The following is a 27,493-nucleotide window of genomic DNA, read 5'->3' on the forward strand; positions in this document are numbered from 1 at the left end:
AGTGGATAATTTTGATTCTAGTCCCTTGCTAGCTTGATCGTACCATTCTACATCACGATGTTAAGTTATGACAAACTCTGAATGCTAAGACGTGTTTTTCTAGTACTTTTAAATATTCATCTTTCTATTAATTTTGCATATCCTTAGCGATTCTGAGATTTCTTGAGGACTGCTTAAAATGCATGCCAATGAATTATGCCAGCTGATGCTGACACATTGGTATGCAGTGTCCTCCTTCTGTCTGGGCAGGCTTATGTTCTCCTCAATCATGGAGGCAGCCCATAGACCTCTTCTATTTCTGCCCTTTAGACTGAAAAATGAGGTAACGAATACAGCTGAGCAGCTTCTTTTGTCATTGTTATTGTGCTATGCTCTCCTTTGGCAAAGCAGCCGTCCTATATGCGGTGCATTTGAATCGTGAGACCTGTTGCATCCGCAGAGGATACGTGGGCTCTTTGCAAAAAGTCCAAGCTAACTCCACCAAGGTAACTTTAAGAGTTACTACAGAGTTATAATCTATAGCAACAAATTCGACCCACAGCACAAAGTGCCAAATATTATTTGGAAGTGAAATATGTTCAGTTATTAGATACTCAAGAAGGTCTTTGTATAGAGATATTTCTTCTGTGTTAGCTGCTGCTTGTGAATATGCGCGCCCTACAGTTGTCAGTCACAATTCACTGCTCTGTACTGAAAGACTAACCTTAATAAAGTTTAAGTGTTCATAAGTAATGTGTTTGAATAGCATTTAAGGAAGGATCCTTCGAAGGCTGCTGCTACTGTCTATATAATAAATGAAAACATATAAAAAAATGCTAAATGTCTCCATGTAAAGGTGAATCTTTGGAGGACTGTTTCGTTGTTCTTTTGGACAGAGTAAGTAAATGGAATTGCCAGCTGGAGCTGTTAATATATGCAGAATTGTAGCCAATTCCTGAATTCAAGTTAGCTGTGAAGAGATATGATGAAATTAAATTTCACGTTTCTGAACTACTTAATGGATTTAATGTCCATGTAGTGAATAGTGGAGTCAAGGTTAGAGATATGAGAATTAATGCTGTCTTCTCTTGGACTGTTTTAAATGCTGGTAGGGAGAATTCTGAGATGCTGCTGCTCAATTTCAAGGAAACCTATTAAACTGTTCCTTAGATTTGCAGCAACTTGGAAAGCAACAATATAACTAAACTAACTAAAGTGTTAAAGTAGTAGAATTGCTGCAAAAGACTTTTGCAAGCTAGAATGCTCTATAGTATTTGCTTTTGCTCTATAGTATTTGCTTTTTTATAAATATGCCTTTGATAAGGTGTTGTTTTAGACTATCTTGTTGTATTAGTAATGGGTTGACATCTTTCTTCTGTTATCAACTGTGTACTGATGCGTCATTAGAAACCTTTTAAATGTAAAAATTCCATTTCTTTTGATGGACTCTTTAATACATGGAGAACACAGAATATCTGGCCTCTGTTGCTTACTGTGTTCTCTACTACTGCTGCTCTTTCTGCTCCCCCTCTACTGCTATTTTTTCCAGTTATTCATATGAGGGGAGCTAATCCTGCAAGGGGGACCCATGGAGTTTCCCAGGAATATGACCAGGCTTTCACTTTATAACGTGATAGTTACATGTTGACTGGACCAAGTCTCTTCTACTTTTTGTATTAAGACTGTAGTTATTCTAATGCTTATGTGGAAAATGCTAGCGGACAATGATGACCCTGTATTTCAACTTTACTCTGTAGTTGCCACTGCAATAGTTCTCAGGTTTTGGAAGCTGGCACAACAGTATGATAACACTAAACGGAGTGGGGGAAGGTAACTTTTTGTTTCCAAATTCGTCTCCATTAACCTCTTTGCTATTTGAGTGAACAGCAACCTGTAAAAATTCTGGCGGAAGAGCAGCTATTTCTGCAAGTCTGCTGGAACATACTTCTTTTTAATTTGTGGAAATGCCAGAAGTTAAAGGCATCAGACAAAGGACACTCAGGAATGGTTCCAGGCGAATCTCTTTAGGTTTCTCTATTGTACGTGTTGAACACTTAGCTGGAGGACTCAAGTTCAAAGCTGTAAGAATACAATATAAATTCAAAATACAGTACAGGCTGCGTGTCATCATTTTCAGGAATCGGTTGTCTAACAGAGCGAATTAATGAAAAGGAAGCAAAAGAGTTATTTCTGCACAGCTTTGAATCTTGTTTGTACTTCAGAAATATCCTGTAATGCCTTGTCAGCTGCATCCTAAACTTTTGTATGAGGAGGCACAGTGCTGCTCATGATTATTTTCAGGCAGTTTTAATTCTGACCGGCTGGATTCAGAAGTACAAATCAAGAGGAGGGAAGGACTGCATCAGGAGCTCAGGCACACACACTGGTTACCAGTTCTGTTGTCTGGCAATTTCAGAATTTCAGTATAGAGAGATGTGAATAAAGATATCTTGAATGTGGGAAGACGGGTAGAGAGCAGGTTTCAGAAATAAAGTAAAAAGCTTCATGAGAAAGGTGTAAGTGAATGTATAAATACATCTTCCTACAGTATGGACAGTCACTTTATTAGCTTCCAGGCTTTAGTCTGCTCATGTTCCTTTGCACTGATCTGGAAATGATGATTAATGGAATTTGGCTGGTTATGAACTTCTGTAAGTTTGCAGAGGAGCATATAATTTTTGGAAGCTTTACTTGGAGTTGTCTGGTACTCATAGATGAAATTTAAATACCTTGAGACCAGTTCAGAAGTCCTTATTTTTTAAAGTTCATAGGAGTTTTGAGGAAGGGATTTGAGAAATGGGAGAATGAAATGTTGTCTTTAACTGCAGGTAAGTTCATGCGTTGATTGGTTTAAAATAGAAATACACTAAAAAGTAGCAAATAAATCTGAGGTTTGGTGTTGTTTTTTTTTTTCCCCTGGAACACAGGAGCATCAGAGTTACTGAGTATTAAATTAATAGAAAACTATGCTGTATTACATTGCCTGCTCTGTGAAAGTATTCCTATAGGGTATGACAGGTAATTAAGTCATCAACATAAAATATTAATATTTAAGATGATACATTCCATTTTCTTAATGTGTTGTAGTTCCACATCTATCTATGTGCAAATATGACACATTTACTGGGACAGAGCAGTCACCTTGAAGCTGTGCTCAGTAACAGCTGATTAGCATTATCTGTTCCAAATGTAAAACAAGTTCAGCTTCTCTGACCTCATTAGAAGGAGCTGAGAGTGCCTCAGTAATAAATGCTCTTCTAGCTCCTTCCAATAATTTGATTTATAAGGAAGAAAGTTTTAATGACACAATCCCTGCCACTGACAGACCAGAAGTCCTTAAGGACTTAGAAGAAACATTCTGAAAATAATTAGGCTTAGCACTAAAATTAAAAAGGGGGCTGGAATAGGAAAATGTTTTGGTTTGGGTTTTTGGGGGTTGTTTTTGTTTTAATAGCACACAGTCTGCAATACAACAGTCTTTTCATCTAGTTATATTCATAGACATCAATACAGAATTGAGGCTAATATATCCAGAAGTGCATGGTAATCTGTTCATAAACTCAGATATAGGCACCAGTTTGCTTTTGAATTTGAATGACTAGAGTCTGTGCCCATCAAAGATAACTAACATTTTGGCACACTGTTTATTAGTCTTTTTCAATTACTGAATGTAAGAATTTGGGCTGATAAAATGACAGAGGTCTATGAATCTGAGAGCTTGCTTTAAGTTTGGAACTAAATCGAAAGTAGACGATATAGTGATTTTGAACTGTGAAATGTTCAGAAAGTTGTTTGCTTTATAACAGAGCAAACCAGTAAATTTTAATTTCACACATTTTACATAAGACTATAATGCAAAAATACAGACTGTAATTAATCTGTTCCACATATAATTTTATCTGTGTTGATAGAAATTAATGTGTCATCCCGAGTCCTTTAAACCTACCAAGTTATGCTGCTACTCAAAACTAACAAACAGCAGAGTGGTATAAAAGCCCCTTTCTTGTAGTCTGTGGTGAGGGAGAATTGGTTACTTCAGGTAAGACAGGTATGTTGGCAAATGATGCATAAACTTACAAGCTTGGTCTGTCACTCATTTTTCACAGGTTTATCAATATTCAGAGGGTTTTCAAGATTGGCAGGAGCAAAGAGTGACTTATACCTTACTATTAGTGAAGGAACACACCAAGTATCAAACCCCCCACTCTCTAAACCCCTTATTTAGTACTTAAAGTGGCACATGTCACCTGGATAACATCCATTTATCTTTCAGTTTAAAGATCAAAAATTCTCTGTATGTTTTCACAGTGCTCTGAATTTGAGAGCTTGATCCGACTAAATCTGTTAGCCAGTTTAAGGCCCAATTACTAGTCACAGGAACAAATGAAATTTCCAGATAAGATGACACCATGCTGAGATACTTTAAAAGGAATCACACACTACTTCAGGCTGACACTTTTTTTTTTTTTTCTTGAAATGTGACTCTTTGAAAACTGTCTATTTATGAGGAAAAAAGCACTATTTTTTTTTTCCCTTTGCTTGCAGCCTCAACTGTGTGAGTTGCATTATCTTTCTAATATCTCCACAGAGCATTTTCTCTCCTCCCAGCTAAGAAAGGGCAAGTCTAGGTAGATAAAAGACATGTTTACTCGTGGCTGGGAAGGCTGCACAGTGATGAAGGATCTGACATCTCTGACACCTTTGTATTCAGCTGAGATCACTCACAAGGTACTAAATGGATGGTCTGGACTCCTTAAGTCCATCATGTTCCAGAGTTAGATTCTTCTGTGTGAGTTCTTCATGCAATTACTGCTCTGGAAATGGAGGTATGTGCTGCCTGCAGCAATACTTTTAATAATAACTTTTCCTTTACCCCAGCAGCAAATGATCAGATAGGTGAAAGAAGACTTATTGCAAGTGCAGAAGCTAAGGCTGACATTATAAACATATTTGTACTTCTCTAAATGTGACGGGAAAACGGGGTCCATTTCATTATGCCATTATCTTCAGTCCCTATTTTCTTGTGGTAAATTACCTGCATAGGTTGTTGTGTATGGTCCTCAGGTAGCTTTTTGTTGGGGGAATCTCCTTGCCTAGCCAGTTTCCCTGTAGGTATCAACATGAAAACAAAGTGTCCTAACCTCTGTAGTCTTAATGAGGGAAGGCACCATGGGAAAGTAAGGGGACATCAGAATATGGTTTTGGTTCCTATGTGCTCTTCTGTAGTCTAAGATACTGACCTCTGGTGTAAGAAATACAAAAACCTGCTAAACAAAAAGTTTGTATTTTGATAGCAAAAGATACAGGTATTGTGGGTTTTCCACATAGATGGAGAAGCGAAGAAAACGCTACCTCTAAATTTTCAGTGTTTTGCTATGGGTAGTTTCTATGTAATCGCATGTCATGGACTGAGATTCTCGGCTGGACTTGATCTTAAAGGTCTTTTCCAACATAAATGATTCTATGATCAAAGAATATCCAGCTGTACCATCGACTATGTCTGTCCCAGCACGTAGGAAACAACCAAAGAATACAATGTGGCTATGCAAAAAAAAAAAAAAATGCAAACCAAAAGCTATCGGTGTGTAAGACCAGTGTGGTTTACGGTTAAGAGTCAGATTTTGAAAACCTGGAGTTGTTTGGTTAGGCTGCCCAGTAGCACTCTGCTGCTACTAGGGAGGGGTTTGGGTGGTGATCAGTTTGGGATGAGCCTTGGAGGGGAGCCTGGAGCCCTGCAGTGGGGAGCAGTGCCTGTAGCAATGCATTGGACACCTGATGCATGTTATCAGGCAGCTCTGCCAGCTAAGGGAGCAAGCTGAGGGCTGCCCTAACCCTCAACTCGGTGCAGCAGGGAAAGCCCAGCACCTTCTCTCAAAGGTAGGTGACGATAACCTCGTATTCGGGGGCCTAAGCAGGAAACCCTCATGAAAAACAGATGAAAACCAAAGCTGGTGATAGCGTTGCTCACCTGGAGCGCAAGAGGCTTGGGGCTCAAGCACGCGCCCAGGCAATGTGCGCCTGAGACGTGATTCCCTCCCCAGCCTTCCCGTTTCCCATCCTGCAGGAAAGGGTGCGTAGTTTATTGCAAACGGGGAGAAGGTACTTTTCTTCTTGGTCAAGCTCTGTTCCCCTTAAAGACTGGCTTCCAGGCAAGAGGAGAGGAGCACGTAGTGGAACCGCTCCTCTACAGCTGTTTGTGCATTTGATCTTTCATAGCTAAGGGTTTAAATGCATTTTTTAATATTACTATTATCCTGGGATTTCCCCTGTTTCTCTTTTTTAGTTCACCCTGAAACTTAATTCCCCATGAAGTGCAGTGAGTGAGGGGAAACAAACTTTATGCATCTTCATAAATTATCTCAAATATTTAAACCAAAATTTCATAACTTACATAAGGATTCAGGCGCTCGGAGTGTGGGATTAGCGGCTTATATCCAAAGCAGTGATTTTCAGAACTGTCATTTGCTTAGACATTAAGAGCTCTAAAAACATTAGTCTAAATGTTTGGGTTCCTGTAGTACAAAAAATGCAAAGCCATCATTGCCTTTTAAGCCATGTCAAGGCTCATGCTACACTTTTGTTGAAAGGCCTTTGAACATATGAGAAACTTCTCTGCTTGAAAAGGCTGTAACAAAGAGAACAAAAATACTTGTCTGTAGAGAAATCATTTTAAGTCTAAACCCTTGTGGAATGAGTAGGGAACTATTTTCCCCGAAGTTGTAATTAAGTTTATAGCATCTCAGCCAAAGAGCCTGATCCACTTAGCCACGGGAGCCACTTCAGTTGTTTGCAGGCTCAGCGCCCATGTGCAGGTGCTTAAGAAGATGTCCAGATATGTATTAGTTTTCTAACCAAAGGCACCAGTCTTGTAATTATCTGCCTCTGTTTTTGTTGAGACGCTACTGCATCTTTCACAAAACGGCCCCTTGATGGCGTGACTTGTGTAGCACATGAATGGTGCAGAGCCTTGATTTAATAAGCATCTGCTCTGGGCTCTCCAAGCACGTGCTTTACCCTTGATGTCGTCCGTGGCACCTTGATAAAAGAGAGGTGCTGTGAAATCTCTCGTGCTCCTCCTTAAGGAGGTCACAGTCACAAAGACCTTGCCACGGTAACACTTGTCACCACGAGATGCAACAGTATTGTGTGTGTGTATATATATATTTTATACACATTCATACGCGTATATATATTCACACATGTATAAACAGTAGGTTCCTTTATTTCGAAGCTATTTTAAGAGCGACTTCTGCTTGCCCAGAGAAGAACCTATCTGCTTGCTTTGGCCTTCTCCCAAATACGCTTCAATGACGGGAGGGCTGCAATGGAAAAATACTCCTCAGCCGTTCTTCCAAGGCTGCTGCTCCCAGGACACCCGGCCGAGATGCAGAAGTCAGTGAAGCGTCAAACCGAGTTAACTTTGTGGTACTCCAGCCACGTGCCTCGAGGGACACCGCGCACGCCACCACCTCAGTGGCTCGTGCCCTGCCTCTGCCGATTCCGGGACCTCGCATGTGAGTTGGGAGGAGGCAGCGTGAAGAGCTGCACAAACAAAGTACTGCACGGTCAGGATCGACTTCGCCCTGTGAACGCGTAAAGCCGGTCGCCGATGTCTGTTTGGGAATGAATGACTGTGAGTTATTAGCTGGATAAAATCCTCACCTGCACAGACAGCATTAATCACCCTTAAGGGAACGCTGTTATTATTTGGCTGAGCAAAGCTGCCTGAAGGATATCAAGATGGGAATAATCTCTTGCCATCGCTTCAGTGTGATTAATACCTGAAAATGCTTTTGCTTAATCATTAAGCAAAATGAATTTACAATCTTGCTCTTGGAAAAACAGGACAGTCTCCTATCTCAGCATTTGGTGCAGCATACTGGAAAAGGTGCTGGACGAGAAGAACTTGTTGGTTCCTCTCTGGGGTGTATCACGTAAAGCCTGCAGGCTTGGAGATCTGCATACAGAGAGCTTGGTGAATTAGCCCCCGGGCGGTGAGAAGGCTTCATGTTACTGCTCTTCCTTTACCTCTAATCTTTATGGTCTCGCTTCTGGAAGGTGCTGAGCATCGTTGCTCCATACAGAGACAGTCTGTACCCACCAACCCTTGTGAAGCACTGCGCAGTCTCTTGCCTGGCTAAGGGGGCTTTTTCTAAATTAATCTCCTTCCACTGATGTACCCAGGTGCGATTATCAACGTTCAGGTAACAACTACTAATTCAGGGTCTTGGGGGTCTTTACCACCTCTCCACCAGCGCGATCTCGCTCCACTGTCTGACCGGCTCTCGCAGCGGGCACTATTGCTCAACTTGTGCTCCTAGGTTTTGGCATCAGTTAGGATTATCTTGAAAGATGATTTCTGGGAAATACTCTCCAAACTGCGGCGTGAAGCGGGGAGGAGTGAGGAGGTGGAAGGGCTTGCTGCTGCTGCACAGGGAGCAGAGGTAGAAATCCTTGTAAGGGAGAGAAATTTTGGGAATCCTGTGAAGGGACCTTTCCATTCCACGCTTACACTTCTAGGAGACAAGGACAACTTGAGTTATACGAAGGCAGTATATTGAGAAATGACAGTAAGCTGCAATAATAACCAGGTACCGCTGATTATGACATTACAATATCATTCCCATTTTCCCACAATACACTTTCAAGAAACAAAATAGCCGGCTTGAGCTAGAGGTACTTGCTTATAGAGTGACAGTGTTGAAAACCATCATATAATTTCTCTGTCAATGAAATATTGCTCCTAACAGCATATTTCTTACATATTTGCTCACTCAAACTTAATATTGTAATCACTTAAGGTATCTTTTTAATTAAGGTAACAATTAAGGCATGCTAATTCCGTTGAAATGCCAATAAAATTAAGTTACTCTTGTCTGTACTATCACTTTATAACTAGCTGAGGCTGCTACCCTGATGGAGTAACAGAAACGCAAAGAAGGAGACCAGCTCTGCCCTGGATAGCTTACGTTTTCAAAGGACACGAGAAACAAAGACACTGATGGGTTTTTTTTCTTTATCCTATTGTTTTAGTTCTGCTCTTATTTTCCTGTAATTAATCTATTTCCTCCTCCTTAAACACTTATTGTATTCCAAAGAGGAGTTGTCCATGCCAGCACTCAGCCGAACCAGCCAAGTTGGTTCTTTAATTTCTTGTAGTTAATAAGGTACCATCAAAGAGTGTTTTTATTAAGGAGATAAACCTGCCTGCATTTAAAAAAGCTTCTAAACGATGTTGGTAGTGTTTATGATACTCCATAAATGGAATAATGACCATAAAAAAAATAAATCTCTTGCACTGTGGACTCTAAACCTTGTTCCAAGTTATAGGTTATAAAATAAGGAGCAATTAGCAATGAAATAATAAGCTACTAAGTAATCATCGCTCTCCTTTTTTTCCACAATAGTATAGTTTCTCAGTAGTATGAAGTGATAAATAAGAAAATAGTTGAATGACTGAATTTAGTAGACCTATTTCTAATCTCACTCATAGTATTGTAATTCAGGAGTAACTCCAGTGTGAAACATTTCAAGTTAGGATAAAGGAAGGCAGGATTCATGTAAAAATAGGATTGTTTTAAATAAATGCAAATAAACATTTAATTTCCCCCCCCAACTTTTGCATTTCATTTCCAAATGAGATTTTATATATTAATCAAATGAAGAACGAGTACTTAAAAGAAGAAATGGTTTTTGTAAGGCTCTGAGACAGGACCTTGACCTCCCTTTGAAGACTGCTGCTTGTTACTGAATCTGATCATGTGAAGAGTGGTTGTTTCAAAATGGATGGAGGACCATAAGGATGGAAAATTCTACACAAACACAAGCACCTAAAATTTACTACAAGTTTAGAGGCCCCCTATGGAAGAACTGGCAGCAAGAAGATGGTGAGGCTATCCACATCTAAGCAAGTACAATGTACTTTAGATGAGGATGCCAAATGCCATCCCAGCAAGTAAGAATATAGCAAATATTCTTCACGTATACTCCAATTTTCCTTTTGGTGCTCACTGTGTTTTAAGGGCATCATGAACCAGGTTAGTAGCTTGGCTTTACACACTAGTGCGTGTAGGTTGGTACTTAGTTGTACCTCCCGCTGTTCTTTCCTATTAACATTTTGCAATGAAAAGAGCAGAAGACAGTGCAGTTGCCTTTCTAAAAAGGATATTTTTTTTTTCTACCAGGGTTTATCTGATTGCAAACCAGTGAGCAGTCAAGCTCAGGAGATTTTCTTAGGTAAATAGTGAATTACTTCTCCTCAGTAAGCACAGAGTGAAATACTACTTCCTGGGAGAAATTCTTCTCCTTAACAGAAATGTATTCTTTTTTTTTTCTTTTCCAGTTTTCAAATCAAAGCAACAAACAAAAGCCACCTCTTTTCTCTAAGTCCTCCAAAATACTATTGTAAAGCAGCAACACTTATCAGCAACACTGAAGTGCTTTCTGACGCTGGGATTCCTGCTAGGATCTGGGACTTCCAGGGAGAAAAGGAGGAGGAAAAGGAGATGGGAAAATTTCTCATGGCTTGATATGGTAGAGATTTGGATCCTACTTGGATTATTATATGATCGACAAGCAGACTTAAGCATCTAAACCAAAAGTTAATCTTTAACTTCAGAGTAACCATTTATAACTGCAGAACATATCAGTGAACTGAGATAAAAATGTCGTTGTTCTGCAGGCGCGAGAGGAGATCCTTCCAGTTCAAGCTCTCATCACGAGCCATAAAGGCAGCTACAAAACAAGACCACAAAGAGGTAAGCACTTTCTTTTTTAATATCATCTGTATTACAGCAAAGCAGAACCAATAAACGGGGTCTCGCTTTTTCCTCTAAGGGGTCAGCTTGAGCAAGGGCAGGGCTAGTCATTACTATTCTCCAAAACGCCCTTAAGGCAGCTCATATTGCAACACTTTTTAAGAGCTGACTGCTGGAAACGGCACTGGGCATTGCAGTGTCGCCTGCCAGCAAGTTCCAGATCTTACCTATGCTTTCCACCAAACATTTTCATTGCTGTTACACAGTTTCTTGGATTTGGTGCCATTTCTTTAATCGTCTTCAAATGCGGTCAGGCTCTGTGAGCAGGTGTTCATCCCCCTGCAGGTGCCTGCATCTCTGCAGCTCCTGCTCATTGCTACGACAGTGGCTGCACGTGGTCAGGGCTGTGCTTGAGAACTGCCACGGAAAGAGTCGTCCTCCTCCTTCTCTTCCTCCTCCTCCTCCTCCTCTTCCTCCTCCTCCTCCTCCTCTTCCTCCTCCTCTTCCTCCAAGAGTCTCACCTTGTCAGCTGGAGAGGTGACTGAGGCTTGGTTGTCTGCTTCCACCAAAGGTAGGCCACTTCTCAGTGAATGTTGTTAACTGAGGCTAAATAATAACCCAGTTATCCCTGTTATCTTCCTTGATGGTGATTGCTGAGGGGGAACGTTCCTTTCAATGGAGCCCACCATTGGTGTGGTAGAATAGCTCCTACTGCCGTACAGGTCTTTATCTCCTTCATGCCAAATGGTCTTTATATTATCTGCAAACTAGGCAACTTCTGACCTGTTTTTTTCCTCTGGGTTGCTTGCAAAATGTTCAATTTTCAGTGGTGTCCCCCCCCCAATGCCGCACGCACCTCAAATGCCGTGTTGCAGGGAGGAAAGCACGTGAGGCGTGCGCTTCAGGAGCGGTGAGCAGGGCAGCAAAGCATGTTCAGGAGCTGCTTCTCAAATGTTTGTGAGTTTAGTTGATATTTTGTCAAAGAGCCATCCTAGTTAAAGAATCAACTTGGATTTTTTGTTAAATCGCCACCGAAGAACGCCAAGTTTTCTTTTAACAGTACCTAACGAGATGGGAGGAAGTGAGACAGAATGTTCTTACGACTAAGGAGCGAAGGAAGAGAAACTGCATGCCTGTCATGCATTATTTCTAAAAATAGTCATACTACATTTTTCTATGAAGTAGCAACTGCTCTTTAAAATGAGATCAAATAAAATACACTTGAAATTGAACACTGAAGTCTTTGTTTGATATTTCCCCCCACAGGCTTTATCATCCTTTCAAATCATTTTTCCTTTCCTCATAACACTGAGCTATTTTAGCCTTGCCTGAAATCTTTCTACTGCTTTATTAAACTGACTCCCTTTTCTACACAAGCTTTCCCAGTTGCAATTCAAATGCTTTTGAGCAGCATTGTCTGTGTATTAGCAGTGCATTAACATGAAGTTCCATTTGCTACTCCCCTCCCTCCCTCAAGTATAGCACAACACAGCAGCTCTCTAATTTCTTGTCTGAATTATTAGTATTTGGTGCACTCTGCTAACCTGCAGGACTGCGTAAGTATCTCCTCACGTTCATTTTCCCAACTTCGTCACTGTTCATGCTTATTTTTGTTTATGAAAGCAACTATTTTTGTGGTATTCTATAAGCTTTTCTTGAAGTCTGTCTCTGTTTCTCAGAATTATTTCAAAAATTCCTAGGATGCTTTGCTTGCTTGAATGTTTGGGGTTTTTTTTCCTTCACAGCATTTTAGTTTCCTTGTTTCATTTTCTTAAACAGTTAAAAGCTAATGAAACATGACGTGAAGACATACGTCTCTTGTCTGCATCTTTCCAGGTCTTTTGTATATAATGTGGATAAAAAGCAGAAGATACCAGCACCACAGCACACTTTCCCTGTATAAGCAGCCCTTTTGTAATTCTGACCTTCATATAAAATTAAGATACATGTTTCTTCAAGTCATGATAAGGTGCCAGCTGTATGCTTAGACTTCAGCAAAATTGAATACTTGACCAGAAAGAGGGAAAATTATATAGGGTGGAGTCACTGGTACTTTTCCATTGCATGAGCTTGGTTACTCTAGCAGCCATGTTCTGACCTGTGTTACGATCTTCCTTGTTCAGGTGTGGCATACCCAAAAGGTAGTGTTTTTCTAAGTAACTGAACCTGGAAAAGCCTGTCTGGTTTTCTATGGTAAGGTTAAATGACGGCACATTCAGTGGCCTCTGTTGCAAATATTTTCCAAATCGAGGTTTGGAAATGGCAAGGTAGAAAGAATGAGTGAAATACATGTGAAACTGAGGCATGTAGCAGGCTTTGTGATAAATGAAGGTAATGGCTCTAAAGTCTCTCTAGGTGAACATCTGATTAAAATCCTCACATGCTGGGATCTCTCGACCTGCCCGTTGGCAATGCCTATGGCAAAACTAGGATTTATCCCGCTTTGGGATGAATGACCACACTATACAATGCCTGTTCCTATCACTCCCTTCTGGACTTGCGGTGCCTTGCAATTTTTGGAGCCTCTCACAAAGGTACCCATCATGGGTCCCATCCTCTCCTCGGCCTGTGCGGGCAACCAGCTCCCCTCCATGAGACCCAGCGTGGAGGTGGAAGACACTACGTCTGTAATAAGGACCAGCGTGAAGGTAAACTTTGCTCTCCCTGGGACCCACCGCTTGCTAAAGTGAGACCAAGCAACGCCACACAAGCAGAGCCGTTGCCTGGTCCCCTAAAACCACACAGCAAGAAAAAGAGAAGCAAACACCACAAATAGCCTCCATGCTCAGCTTTTACTTAATACTGATCGCCTCCCTGTACCTTGAGCCCCTTTCAGACATGACCTGCAGTGTCTCAGCTCAGATGCCCTCCTGTATCTACCTGGGCACTGCCCCAGCAAGCACCAGCATCTCTTCTTTGTCAGGAAACTCTATTCATTGGGGTTACCCAAAACCCATACAGACTTACCACCACCCCAGCCTGGGACTGCCGGTCTCTATCCAAAGCTGACTACAACCTAAGCTACCAAGCCCCAAAACCTCATACTCTACCACATCTTTGCTGCTAAATCCCAGAAGCTGCTTTGTCTCTTCTGAAATGTCCTGATTTTTTTTTTTTTTTTTTTTTTTCATGTTTGCTTCAAAAATTCCTGTAATAATTGGTTTAGGCCAAATATCTGCTGCTGTGACTGGCGATGTGACTATTTGAAGGGGATGGTTAATTAGATCCACCTTTTGGAGGTAGGATTCACCTTTTTATGGAGAAAACAATGTGAGAAGAAAATGGTACTTTGATTATCAGTTACTTTTTTTTTTTTTTCCCCAGCAAGTATTAGCATTTAAATAATATTCCTACATTTAAATAATATGCTTACATTTAATCCTTCTATCCTAAAAATCCCACCCAAATTTGGATTTCCTTGTCTCGGTTAACAAGTCATCTCCGCAGCAGTGCTTTGCATCTTCACTCTCCTGCAAAACTGGCATTTGGTCTCTTCCAATACCAGTGTTTCCAGCATCAACAGATATCAGGAACTGGACACTGGGGATTACATCTAGCGTCACAGGCCTTCTCAAAGCTTTACTTCAGAGAGTGACCTGTGTCACGGGCAATGTGGGTGCAACCTTGCTTCTAAGGGAAGGTTGGAAAATGGGGCCCATCCTTCATACAGCCAGGATCTCCAGCCACAGTTAACAATGTTTCCCTCCTCTTGTTCATCGCGCCTTGGGTTTTCAATCTTTCTTCTCTGTCAGAGAAACATAATTGAAATTATTAATATTACCATAGCCTATCACCTTAGCAATGCATCAAAGTTAAGGAATTATGGATGGACCTGCAACTGCACATTTTGTTACCAGTACAGAATATTTTTAGAATCAAAGTGTTGGGTTTTGACCTTGGAGTCCATCCCATCGCCCAGCCCAATACAGCAGCTATTCTGAATTTAGCCCAGTCAAGTATTTAGTCATCCAAGTATTACTCTGCTAAGAGCAATTCAAGAAACTACAGCAAGAACTTCAAGGAAACGGGAAGGGAAAACTTCAGGAAGGAAGAAAACCACTTTTTTAAACCTTAGATTTTTTAAATTTTCACTTATCTCGTCAAAAACAAGATGGCAGAGAAGTTTGCAAGTACTAAATGACTTCTACACTTATCAAGTGTTTCAGTATTGACACTGTTCTTATTCAACCACAAAAGCTATGTGTTGTCTAATGCTGTCCAGTGTCAGGATTGTTCTCCCTTATTCATGTAAAACGTGCAACGTGTGTCAGTGAATCCATTTCTCTCCCTCCTTCTGGAAAGGAAGAAAAAAAAGATGAGTCTCCTGGGTTGTTGGTGTGTGTTGGTGTTTGCAAGTCTTCCCCTGGGGTTGTCTTCCCAGAATGTACAATTTGAGGTTCGTGCATTGAAAATTGATGCAGCGAATGTTTTTTTAGAAAATGGTTCCCCTAATTTACCTATAAAGCAGAAATTTACAGCTGCTCACTCTTGGGTCATTTTTCCACTTTTTTTCTTTCAGAAACTTGACTATGAGTCAATTGGAGGTTTTATGTGATAAAATAATTCAGGTATGCTTTCTCCTGGCTTGAAGAACTTAAATGAGACTTAAATAGGCTCAGCACTTTGGAATCGTCTATCCTTTCTAGCACCAAAAAGAAGTGCTTATTGCAGGATGTCTCTAACGTCTTGAATTTTATCCCTAACTTTTAGATAGCCTCCATCTCAGCCCCGTGCTACTCCCTAAGGCGGTAATGTCCTCCTCATCCTCTTCAGAGCTGGAGCTGGAGATCTTCCAGTACATTGATGGACATCAAAGTGATTTCATCAAGGTAGGAACTAACTATATTGCAGTGAAATGACGAGTGCGGGACGGGTGCCCCGGAGGCCTGTGCTCTATGTGCCAGGTGGGAGTTTGCCACTGAGGTAACGAGCAGGGTTCCAGGTCTGGCAGGAGGTGTGCCACTGGTGCTTCACAAAGCAAGGCTGCGAGGGGACGGTCTGTGCTGGGGACCCTTCGGGTGGAAGAGGGATTAGCGTGGACTTCCACAAACCCGACGGCTGTGGGCATCCTTTGAGTGTGGGCAGCGAGAGGTTCCGCGGAGGTTCCAAAATGCACCTGCGTGGGAGAAGCAAGCCAGACGGGACGCCCTCGCACTTGCTTTACGTCAGAACTGATTTTTGTAGGTTTGCTCTTGACAAGGAGAGGAGTCTCGGTCCCATGCTGGCTTGTGCTTTCATTTTTATCAGTGGCTTGTGAAGAGGCAGAAACATAATCAGTCCAGTCAGTATCAGTTATGCTTTAAAGCTATGAGCGCTTCTGAATCCTCACGAGGATCGGCAAGGTAATTTGTACATAATGCAATTTCTGCGATGCAAACTGGTCAGCGTCTAGTCCACCTCCTCTTCCACTGGGTTTTAGATCCATGGTTGACAGTGTGAATGTCTAAGCGTGGGCACCCTCCCTGTTTAGAAAATCAGGACTCTTAACCCTGGGGACCCATCTAAGCAATTCCTCTCAATTCTGAAGCCTTATAGCATTCATGGCATTGCTGTGATGGGATAAAAACGAAACCATCTTCCAATGTGACACTTCTCATGTTTGAGGGCCAAACGCCGCAGCATCCTGGGTGATTTAACTGCACTTCTCTCCTTCCTGCGCAGGATCTTAAGGAATGGGTGGCTGTGCAAAGCGATTCTGTTCAACCAGATCTGAGGAAAGAAGTAATACGAATGATGGTGTTGGCAGCAGACAGACTTGCAGCGCTGGGAGCCACTGTTAATTCAGTAAACCTGGGGTCACATCAGGTGCTTGTCTGATTCTTGCATTTAAAACATCATATCTGCACATGTGGTCTGCCTATTACATTCAGTGCGGTGTGTATGCGTCTGTATGTTACGACATACTGATATTTTTGGTAGCTAGGTAACAATTTATCAATAGTCCTGTAGCTACATGATACCTGCTGAAATCAGTCCCTCCTCAGACTGAGAACAGACTTGGGAGACCACACAGACAATCCAAATGCAAATAGACGTTCTCTGCATATCAGGGGCAGTTTGATGTTTTTAACTGGAGGGAAGCAGTCTGCAAAATTAAAAGGCCTGAGGTTGTTGGGGTGTTTTTTTACCAAGTCTCATTTTTACATTCTTCTGAGTAATGATGCTTGATAGTTAATGCACTGTTCATCACCAAAGTGTCTATATGAGGGAGGTAGCTTTTATAAGAAAAAATGTTGGTTTTGGGAGCTTCTGACAAACGCTCCAAGCCATTTTCTTAATGATTGTTGGAAAGCAACAGGCAAGAGTTAATCTCTGAGAAATCTTTGTCTCTAAATTACTTGCCTTCCTGTAGCTGGCGGCACTTTCCTGCCCTGGGCTGTTAGATTTCTACTCTAACAGGAATTTGGAAGTTCACTAATAGAGTTTCCCTTTTGCTTCCTCTGAGGCTTCCGGGGAGGATTGTGAGTCTTAGCACAAGGACCTTGCAGCACAGCAATAGTTTAATATTAAGGCTATATGCCATTTAATAGTAGTAATGAATGTGGTTAAAATTAAAACCTTAGCGTGCACTTGGCATGCAGTTATGATTGCCAAAATATATAGCAACAGTCTGTGTTGATAGCAGTGGGGACTGGAGTACCTGTTGTTGGAGTAGAGACCAGAGACACTTCTTTGCCTAGGGCCAAAATATTGTTTCACAAAATGAGTTTTTCCTTTGATTGCTTTGCAAGAAGCAGCTACACTTTTGGGTTGCAACAGGGCAATGCAGGCTGATATTACCGGTGAATACAAGGGAAGTACACACATTCCTGCACTTCTTATTTCTCTCTCCTGTGAGATACCCAGCCTCTCTTGGCCAATGTGGAGATCTGTTCTGCACAGCGGTACATTACAGGATTAGTTTTAGAGTTTTCAAACCTGTTTTCAAACCAGTCTGAAATAGCTGCTGCCGCCTCCTGCCAGAAAAAACTTTATTTTGTTTCTGTATTTGAGGTTACAGACCTCCTGCCCTCCGTCTGTGGTGAAATCAAACCCTAAATTAGTTTGTGTGGCTTTTGACTATTTCAGTGTCACAACATACGCTTTTGTCACTACAGCACACAGCTTTGTCTTCTCCAGTGCTGGGAAATAAGAGTTTAGTAATGAGGGCATTTATGACAGTAAAACATTAGAAGAGCTCCATAAAGTCCCTGCAGAACCTAAACAGGTGGGGAGAAAAATCTTAATTTCTCTGGGGAGGTTAGAGCTGGATTCAAAGTCAGACCTGTGCACCTGATCAAATCGGAGCCAATTGAGTATGTAGAAGGATTTTCAATACTGAGAATTCCAGGGTGTTTTAATAACTTTTATAAGTTTTCAAAGGTTTGTTTTTCCTTAATTGCTTTTTTTAAATATTTCTGCACAGTTGCCTAGTGGTCAGGACCTCCCACTGCCTCCTGTGATTCTTGGGGAACTGGGGAAGGATCCACAAAACCCCACTGTATGTTTCTACGGTCACGTGGACGTGCAGCCTGCCAAAAAGGAAGATGGCTGGAAAACCGACCCTTACACGCTGACTGAAATCGATGGTGTGTACCTGGTGATAAGTTTTGTATCGTTATTTGAATACACGACAGATTCTGAGTGGAAGGAGGCTCCCTGTATATTTAACCAAAGCAAGAGGACTTCTCCTATGGCAATCTTTGGGGCAAATCCAGCAGCTTTGAGTTGTGAGACCCATCAGTGATTGCCTAATATTTGGTGTGGAAGAGCCACGTGAGGTTAATGCCGCTTTCTAGAGTATCCAATAGAGAATCCCTTTCTGCTTTAAAAGTCTTGTTGGGTTGTTGCATCAACCATTATCCTCCCTCGCACTTCTCGTTCTTGCTTCGTGATCCGTTAGTACCTCCACCTGCCACGCTGGAGCTAAGGAGCATTTGTGGTGGAAGAATGCGAGGCCCCCACTTAATGTAATTGTCCTTCCACTACAGCCAGCTGGACGTGAAAAGCTCCACTCACTGAAGGAACAAAAATGACGGGTAGAGGGTCAGTGGATGAGTAAGACCTCAAGAACTCAGAAATCCCAATTCCTAGGCCCATGCTATAACCATTAAGTTGCCCATTCCACAGGTTGGGACCAGTTGCAAACAGCCTTGCCGGGGTAACTCAGTTTGCCTTCAGAAATGTATCACTGTTCTTGAAAGTGAATTCTGTCCCTGTACATAACTGTACGGTCAAATGCTTAAAAAAAAAAATTACATACCTAGACTTGTAGCTTCATACTTCTACTGTGGTATTTATCTGTGGGGACTTTGCGGCTTGTTCCCTGGGCTGGCTGATGTATACAGAAGCTGTATATTGTGCAAACTCTTCAGGAATGTCTGGTGTGAACAAACAGCTCCTAAGAACAAAAGTGACGCTCAGAAATTGACACGTAGCAGAAACCACAATATGATGTATATAAAAGGGAAAAAAAAATTTAAAAGAGAGTAGCAGTCCATTGGAAACACCCATCACCTTTTTTAAAACAAGTCACAGAAATCCCGACTCTTTTGATACTTCACTTGACACACCACTACAGCTTCTGTGGCAACAGGATTTTGCTGATTACGTTGAATTGACAAGAGAAGTTTCAAAGATTTCTTAAAAACTTTCCTCTTTTCTTTTTAAGGAAATCTCTATGGGCGTGGAGCAACAGATAATAAAGGACCTGTCCTAGCTTGGATAAATGCAGTGGAAACATTTAGAGCTTTGAAATTAGTAGGTATCAATGAGGACATTATTATTATTATTATTATTATTATTATATCTCTGGAGGGATGCATTTACACTCCTGTGAGTTAGATGATATATCTCTGTCCCAACAGACCACATACATCTTGAAATATTAGCTTATTTCTAATGCTATATACAGGGCACTAGTCCCACTCCAGTAAGAATCTGTCCTTGAGCATTTCTATTTAGAACAGTCTGTATGCAATGTAAATATGGTATCGCTGTCATTGCCATTCAGAGGAAACCACACTAGGGGAAGCATTCAATATATATTACATACATTAAACAGCTTTGATACCCTATTCTCTTGAGAGCTTTTAAAATGGCAAAATAACATACATCACAGTTTGGTCATGAAGACTCATCTCTGCTGTTACATTCTGCTGATCTTTGATTTTGTCTGCCTACAAGTTACCTTCAATTTATGTGTATGTATGAAGAGAATAAGTGTCTAAAAAGCCTCGTATGTAATAGGCTGTTCTTTCAACAATGTATTAAATTTATCAAAGAAAATGTTTTGAATGGGTGCATTAACCAAGTACAAATATACTCAGAGACTGACATGTCTCCAAAAGTCAAACTTTTGCCTAAATGACTAGTGACCAACATAGTTATCTTCAAATCAGTGTGCATATTTAATAATTTTGGGCTAGTTGTATCCCCATGCAAAGCTAAACCAACATATAGCCTAAGCTTATAACTTGGTTAGCAAGCATCCTTTAAGGTGAATTTGCACGACACATTTTGTTAGATTGCTAAGAAACAGGTTTGTGCCTCTTTTATGACATTCCGGCACAAATTGAGTGTTAAGTCTTGACTTTTAAAGTCCTTTTGCAACCTTCTGAAAAACCAGTGTTTTTCTTGCATCGACAGTACTGAATTGACCTCAGCGTCTCTTAAGTGCTAGCAAACGCACACGTTATTTGCCTACAAATTAGCTGTTGTAAGTGGATATGGTTATGGGGCTGTCTTTCTGTATCTTTCCAGTTTTTCAAATCACTAATAGCTATTCTGGCATTTTAACAAGCAAGCAAAAAGACATCTTTGTCATTTGAAGCCTTTCCCTAGAAAACAGCACAGACCATCAAACAATATTCATGAACAGTTTGTGGTCGTTTGATGAACCATTGGTGAACCCATCCATAACACACGTTCCTTTAATTCTACGCATTTGTTCCTGCATTTAATCTGAGCATTGAATCAAAAGAGAAAACATCTTAAAACCTGTAATGAGAAAATGAATTGGAATGGGAAACTAAGCTCAAATTTATTTCTCCTATGGACATGTCAGCATTTCTAACTCGCACTATGCCATAATAAAAGTTCTCTTAATTACCCTTAGAAATGCATCCTTACGAACTAGCAGGCAAACGAATTCGTGAGTGCTAAAAGAACAATTATAGTAGAATCACCAGCAGCATTTTTACCACCATGTGAGTAACTCTGACGATAGATAACGTGTTGGGAAAACCACAGCAGTGGACCTCTGACAGTGGTTCCCGCATGGGCACTAACAGTGGAAATATGAGGCCGGAAATTTTCTGTGAAAATGCAACTGTTATTACACAGTTAGAATTTCCAAATCAATTAGAATATTTAATAGCACTGAGCGAAAGCCCATTTAATGAGACAGTCCAGCAAGTTTTCTGAAACCACAAAGAAGGAAAAAAAGGTATCACTTATTCTCCTTCAAAACTGAAAAGTAGATAAAAACATGAGGAAAATTTTTTTCTGGGAAACTCTGTCTATCACTGTCCTTTCTACTGAAGCAAGCTATATATACCATATCATTCTTTTGCTAACAAAATGTGTACTGCAAGCCAGTCTGCTTCTGATCTTAAAGATTTTTTTTTTATTTTTGAAAATGCTTGTTCCTTACACAGACTTCTCTAATGTTCATTTAGGCTATGCCAGTGAACTTCAAGTTTTTAATTGAAGGCATGGAAGAAGCAGGGTCCTTGGGGCTAGAAAAGTTACTCGAAGAAGAAAACCAGTGCTTTTTCTCTGATGTTGATTATATTGTGATTTCGGACAACGTCTGGCTCAGCAACAAGAAGCCTGCCCTTACCTATGGGAGTCGGGGAAATGCCTGCTTCTTTGTGGAGGTAAAGGACGGAGGTTCATTTGAGCTGGGCCCCTGACCAGAGAGCACTGATGCACCTGTAATCACATCTACATCTGCATGCAGAGAAAGACTGAGAGCAAGCTTAATATTTACAAATACAGAGCTTTCTTCCGTATCCTTTTTGGCTTGTACAGATTTCCCTCCTCATTTCAGTTCAATTAGCCTTATTTAATTCCGTTAACTTCTCTTCAATCATAATTTCTCCACTTCCCTCCCTCCCCTTGATCCCTTTCCTATCCCATTACTCTCCTGTCACTCTCCCAGTCTTTTCTCGTCACCCCCTCCGCACACCAACTCCATTCTTTTGCAGCATCGTCCCCACACCCCCCTACTCTCTCACTCCAAACCCACGTCTTCTGCTGCTCTGCCCTTTTGCAGCAGATACTGCTTACTGCAATGTATCTGCCTAAAAGGGACTCCATTTAGTTGGATCCCCAGGCTTAAAAGCCACACAAAATTTTTGTAACCATTGGCAGAAGCAAATAACGGTGCACTGTAGTATATTTAGCAGCCAATATGAGCTACTGTGAAATGAAAAGCAGAAATTCCTCACCTGGAAACTTCCTGATGAATCATAAAAGGAATTCAGAGAGAAGATTAAAGAACTTGAGAACTAAAGAAAAATCTGCATTAACCTTCATGTCTGAAAAAGAATGAAATTTGTTTTTAACCAAAAGAGCCTCGGCAGCCTTGATTCAGTTCTTCTATGTCTCGCTTAAGAAAAATGATGCTATTAAAACATCAAAAATGATCTCTGCCTGCTACCAGACACTTGGCTGTAATGAGGTTTTGAGAAGAATAAACAAGTTCGTTGCAGGAAAATAGTTTATGATAAACCTGAGTATGAAAATGTGTCTGGAAAAAGAACCCATTTAATAAACCAAATGCCTCTCTCTATTCTAAAGCCTTATGATTCAAGAGACCTCTAAATTCTTATTTGTTGCAATTTGGAATTAAGGTTGGACATATATTTTCTTAATGCAAACCAAGTAAGGTTCTTTCTTGCCTTTGTTATGAAGATTTTGCATTAAATAAAAAGGATAGAGAACTTGAAGAATTTATTCTGCAATATTAGGAACCGTAATATGCAAGTCTGTCGCTTAGGATGTATTTAATCTTACTGAAGCAAAAGAGGGGATGGAGAGGGACCTTTGCTCTCAAATACCTCTAAGCGCTATAGACAGCTGAATTTCTCTCTCCAGTGGTTAACAACAGAGCTTTATCTTGTCTTCTACCAAAGCAGATTGTTCCTGATGTGATGTTTTCCATTTTATAAATAGAAACACATAATTGTTTTCTATTCATTTGTGGCCTCGTTTAAGAAAATGAAGCCACCGGTCGCTGCAGAAAACAGACCCTGGCAGAGGAATAAGGTAGGGAGTGTTTATATGTAACCAGTGGTTTTGGTACAGGTTGAATGTGGTGGCAAGGACCTTCACTCTGGAACTTTTGGAGGCATCATTCATGAGCCGCTGACGGACCTGATCGCTCTGCTGGGTAATAACACACATCATTGCTCAGGAGTAACTGGGGAGCACCAGGTAGCAATCAGCCTAACAAAGATCAGTGCTGTGTTTAATTGACCCGAGAAGGGCAAGTCTAATTGAAGCAGGAGTCCCAGATTTCCAAATCTCAGCAAAGCTATGGTGGCAGCAGCTGAGGAAGGGAATGTCCACAGTAAGGCCAGGACCTCGGACATGTGCCCATCAAGCTGATGTCAGTCACGCATCGATCAAGAACATTTAAGGATGGCCAGCAACTTGAGTACATACACACGTAGCGAAACCTGACTTTTTAGCACCGATTTGTATCTCAGTAGGATGGCGTTTTCATGTCGGCAGCTGGGCTGACACACCACATGCTACACACAAACAGTAGCTCAATGGTTTTCTTAATAAATATGAAAACCACAGCAAGTTAGGTGCCACAACTTGTCGGATGCAAACGGTTGTTGTTAGTTAGTTGTTAGGCTTACTCATTCAGTAAAGAGTTAGGTAGAAGGGAAAAGGTGCTATGGCTGCCAAGTGGAAGAAATGGGTCCCACTTGTACTGGTATCTCTCTCTCATTTTGTAGACAGCCTTGTGGATCCCACAGGTCATATTCAGATCCCTGGAATCTACGACAGCGTTGCTGCCCTGACGGAAGAGGAGAGGAAATTATATGAATCGATTGAATTTGATCTAGAGGAACATAAAAAGAATAGTGGTGTGAAAAAATTCCTCTATGGCACCAAGGTAACATAAAAACCTGTATAAATGGTCAGCAGAAAGAATTTAAATCACCTATTCATAGTATTTATGTATAAAGCCAACCTAAAAGATATTTTCAGTCAATGGCAAACTCAAAATAAAATAAAGGAGCACAGACCATTAAAAGGTAAATAAAATTAATCTGCTGAAAATGTAAGCTACTGCACCTGGGGAAAGTGATCTGAAATACGAATAATCAATGCAAAACTAACAGTATTGCTCCCTCTTCCTTGCACTACCACTTCTCTTACCCATACCTAACCAGCCAAACAAAATAAGCGTTAAAACCCCTGCATCCAGGTTACATAGTAGGAAAGAAGTTGCATTCAGCTCTGCAAAATGGGAGGCAGCTTTAGGCAGATGTGCTTTGGGTGGTTTTTATTTACTTAATTCAGATTTTGATGTCTGCTGAGCATGCCAAAAAAGCACCCAAAGCTATAAACCTCTCTGCCAGCATTTAAAAATTATATCCTAAATAAAAACCAGCAGGTAAGGGCTGGCTCAGAAAGATGTCTCTGCACAAGAGTGGCAGCTGGGAGAAAGGAGACAAGTGATTCGTTTTTTTATCACTAACGTAATTATAGTGGTATAAGCTCTAACAGGGATGCTTTTATTTCCATGAAAAAGCTTCCAAATTAGCCTAAGCTAGACAGTAATAATCAGTAATACAGAAGTATAATGTAACTATGCTATATAAGTTTTGATGCTTTACCTATATGAGGATGAAGTGGTGCAAATTTTATATGTACATAAAGCTCCAGTCTCGTAAAACTGGAGTACAAGGAAAGAAGCAGTGCCCTGGGGTTCTACATGAAGATCAATTTATATATTTCTCCTTTCTTCCTCAGAAGAAACATTCCCCCCCCCCCCCTTTTTTTTTTTTTTTTTAATCCTCCTTACCTTCTCTAGAAAAACAGATCAACTTGGTTACTGAACATTATCATCTTAGCTATTGTATTATTCAATGCTCATCAGTAGAATTTCGTCCCTGCTATCATCTGGGAGGGGTCTGACTAAATGGATCACAGGTTTCTCCTGTGAGAAGTTGCGAGATCGACAGACGGTCAGATCAGAAGTTTTTCTGATTTTTCATCACACTAGAAAAATTTATTTCCAAGGTATTTTAAAACAATGCTCCACTTTTCTTGTTGTGCGTGGAAAGCCATTATCCAAATATTTCTAAAGGTAAACAAAGGTTGACTGAAAGAAGTAGTATTTTTTAAAAGATACGCACATGCTTTTAAATGACAAATCAAACCTCTTTAAAATACAGAGGTCTCCAAATACAAATTTTAGGATGGAAAAATCTTGTTTCTTCACATCAATTTATACAAGTTGTGAATGGCTCCACTTTTATTTTCATCCCTTTTATTTTCAATGTTATTTTTTTGAAGGAAGAAATACTTCTACACCTGTGGCGTTACCCTTCTCTCTCTATTCATGGGATTGAAGGAGCTTTTCATGAACCAGGAATTAAAACAGTCATTCCGGCAAAAGTCATTGGCAAATTCTCAATCCGTCAGGTCCCCCACATGGACCTTTCGCTTGTGAAACAACAGGTAAGAGTCAAACCTTTTCTTTGGCCTCTACTGCGTAAACTAAGTCCCTCTTAGCACCTCACCAATTTACACCCAAAGTAGTAACCTGAATGTTTCTAGTAGTTATTTGTTTCTGAGAGCAGAAGTGGGCGTAAGCGTGAGTTGCAAGAAGATGAACGCTTCTGACTGCAACGTGCTCTCCCCGCAGGTGGTGGAGCACTTGGAGGGTGTCTTTTCCAGGAGGAACAGTCCAAACAAACTGAAAGTGTCTATGCCTTTGGGTGCGAAGCCCTGGCTTGCTGATGTTAATGATCCCCTATATAAAGCAGCAAGAAGGGCAATAAAAAAAGGTATGTTCCTTCTTTTTTTTTCACTTCTTAATGTGTCTGCAGGTGTGCAGGGGATTGTGCTCATCTATAGGGCAAACGGGTTTTCCCAATTCAGTGCTACAGCCACTTACCCCTATGAATCTTACTGATTTTGGTAGAACTCAGCCACATCTTCCTCCACACCTTGCTGAATTGGGGTGTATTTAATAGAAGTAGCCAAAAGACCTCATTTGGTTTCTTTGTGTACTGATACGAAGCCAGAGATTTGTAGAGTGCAGCTGACTCATGAAATCAATTGGCTACACACTCAAAACGTCGTCTACTCAGAAGCTCTTAATGTCAGCTATCTGCTCAAACTTATGGTAGCAGAAGAAAGCACCTTTATTTCATTTAATAATGAATTAATTCTTCCCCTGTATTTCAGTTTTTGGAGAAGATCCAGATTTTATTCGGGATGGTTCAACGGTTCCTGTTGCCAGAATGTTTCAGACTATAACGCAGAAAAGTGTGATCATGTTTCCGATCGGAGCAGCCGATGATGGGGAACACTCCCAGAATGAGAAAATAAGCAGGTTTCTTTTGTTTGTCCGTTTGTGCTATAAGAGAAGGGGGGAGAACCGAAGTCCCCTGGTACCCACAAATAAGCACAGCCAGACGGGAAGCTTTGCTGTGCACTGGACATTCCCAAACCACTGTCTCTGGCAAACTTGTCGCTGTGCCAAGCAGACAGCAAAATTCCCAACCTATTGCGTACCGCTATACACTTTTCATGGAGTGCCTACTCAGTCCTTAACGACATCACATTGGCAATTTTCATTTCACTGCCAATGAAATTTGCCTCTGGTCTAAAAGACGATGATGCAGACGGGCACTCTTCTGTCACAGCATCCATTTCGAAGTATGCCAGTTGGATGTATGCAGGCGAATGGTTAGGTGAGGATTTTGATGGTTTTCCGTGTAAATGGATATAAAGGTGTATTCCTATTACAGCGACAAGAAGTAGTGTAATTGTATCAAAATTAGCTTAAACTTGCCACTTGTGCTCATTCTTTGAGGCACCACGGTAAGACACTGTTCAGCGTGTTGCCTGAATGTTTGTGCAGCTTCTGAGTCAAGTCATGCTGAGCTCGAGGAACTGGAGAATCCTACAATTATTCTCCAATTATTTTTTGTTTCCCCTCAATGTAGCCTCAACCCTTATGGCTACAGACAATAGTAATTAGGGGACATAACACGGGAAAGAGTTTTCTCAGTGAATCCTTCAGAGGAATGCCAGTTGAAGGATGTGTCCAGAATTTCTGTGCACTGGGTCCTTCTTTTGGGTGACAAATCTTGCAAATTCCTCTGAAAACTTCACCAGGCTGTGCTGCTAATTTGAAGAGTAGAACAGCCTGACAGGGCTTCATTCTCTTTCTTTCCTTCTCCACAGACACAACTACATTGAAGGAACCAAAGTGTTTGCAGCCTTTTTCCTGGAGATATCAAAGCTACATCGACACTTACATGAAACTTCCAACATGGAGATTAAGAACTGACAGACCACCACAAGAAAGTTAGCAAAGCACTTTTTTAGTCTTAGGCTTTCTAACTTCCCGATCTGGAAAAACATATAAATTACACATCCAGTGGGTCTGAATTAGTGGCAAAAATAAATGCCATGCTATTACTTGGCATACTACTAAATGGCATGCATTTGTGATCCGGTCAATCAAGTGATCTTATCCCTAATGCTATAAAATAGGGTTAGGGATAATTCATTCT

General features: G+C 40.9%; 1 protein-coding gene and 1 long non-coding RNA gene across 2 annotated transcripts; one reads left to right on the forward strand and one right to left on the reverse strand.

Annotated features, from left to right (window-relative positions):
- Positions 1–13,892: 13,892 nt before the first annotated feature.
- On the reverse strand, positions 13,893–19,139 carry LOC126051269 (uncharacterized). The gene is made up of 3 exons (XR_007509767.1): positions 18,979–19,139; positions 16,690–16,821; positions 13,893–14,481 (listed from the first exon to the last, which is right to left on the reverse strand). It is a non-coding gene; the product is annotated as an uncharacterized LOC126051269 (long non-coding RNA).
- Positions 15,439–27,493, forward strand: CNDP1 (carnosine dipeptidase 1). The gene is made up of 11 exons (XM_049830319.1): positions 15,439–15,565; positions 16,398–16,541; positions 18,142–18,304; positions 19,387–19,475; positions 21,395–21,595; positions 23,028–23,112; positions 23,690–23,850; positions 25,260–25,424; positions 25,612–25,753; positions 26,157–26,304; positions 27,162–27,493. The coding sequence occupies exons 1-11, from the start codon at positions 15,488–15,490 to the stop codon at positions 27,265–27,267; spliced, it is 1,482 nt and encodes a 493-aa protein (XP_049686276.1). The 5' UTR covers positions 15,439–15,487; the 3' UTR covers positions 27,268–27,493.

This window comes from Accipiter gentilis, chromosome 27, assembly GCF_929443795.1.
Source record: "Accipiter gentilis chromosome 27, bAccGen1.1, whole genome shotgun sequence".
Classification (NCBI taxonomy): domain Eukaryota; kingdom Metazoa; phylum Chordata; class Aves; order Accipitriformes; family Accipitridae; genus Astur; species Astur gentilis.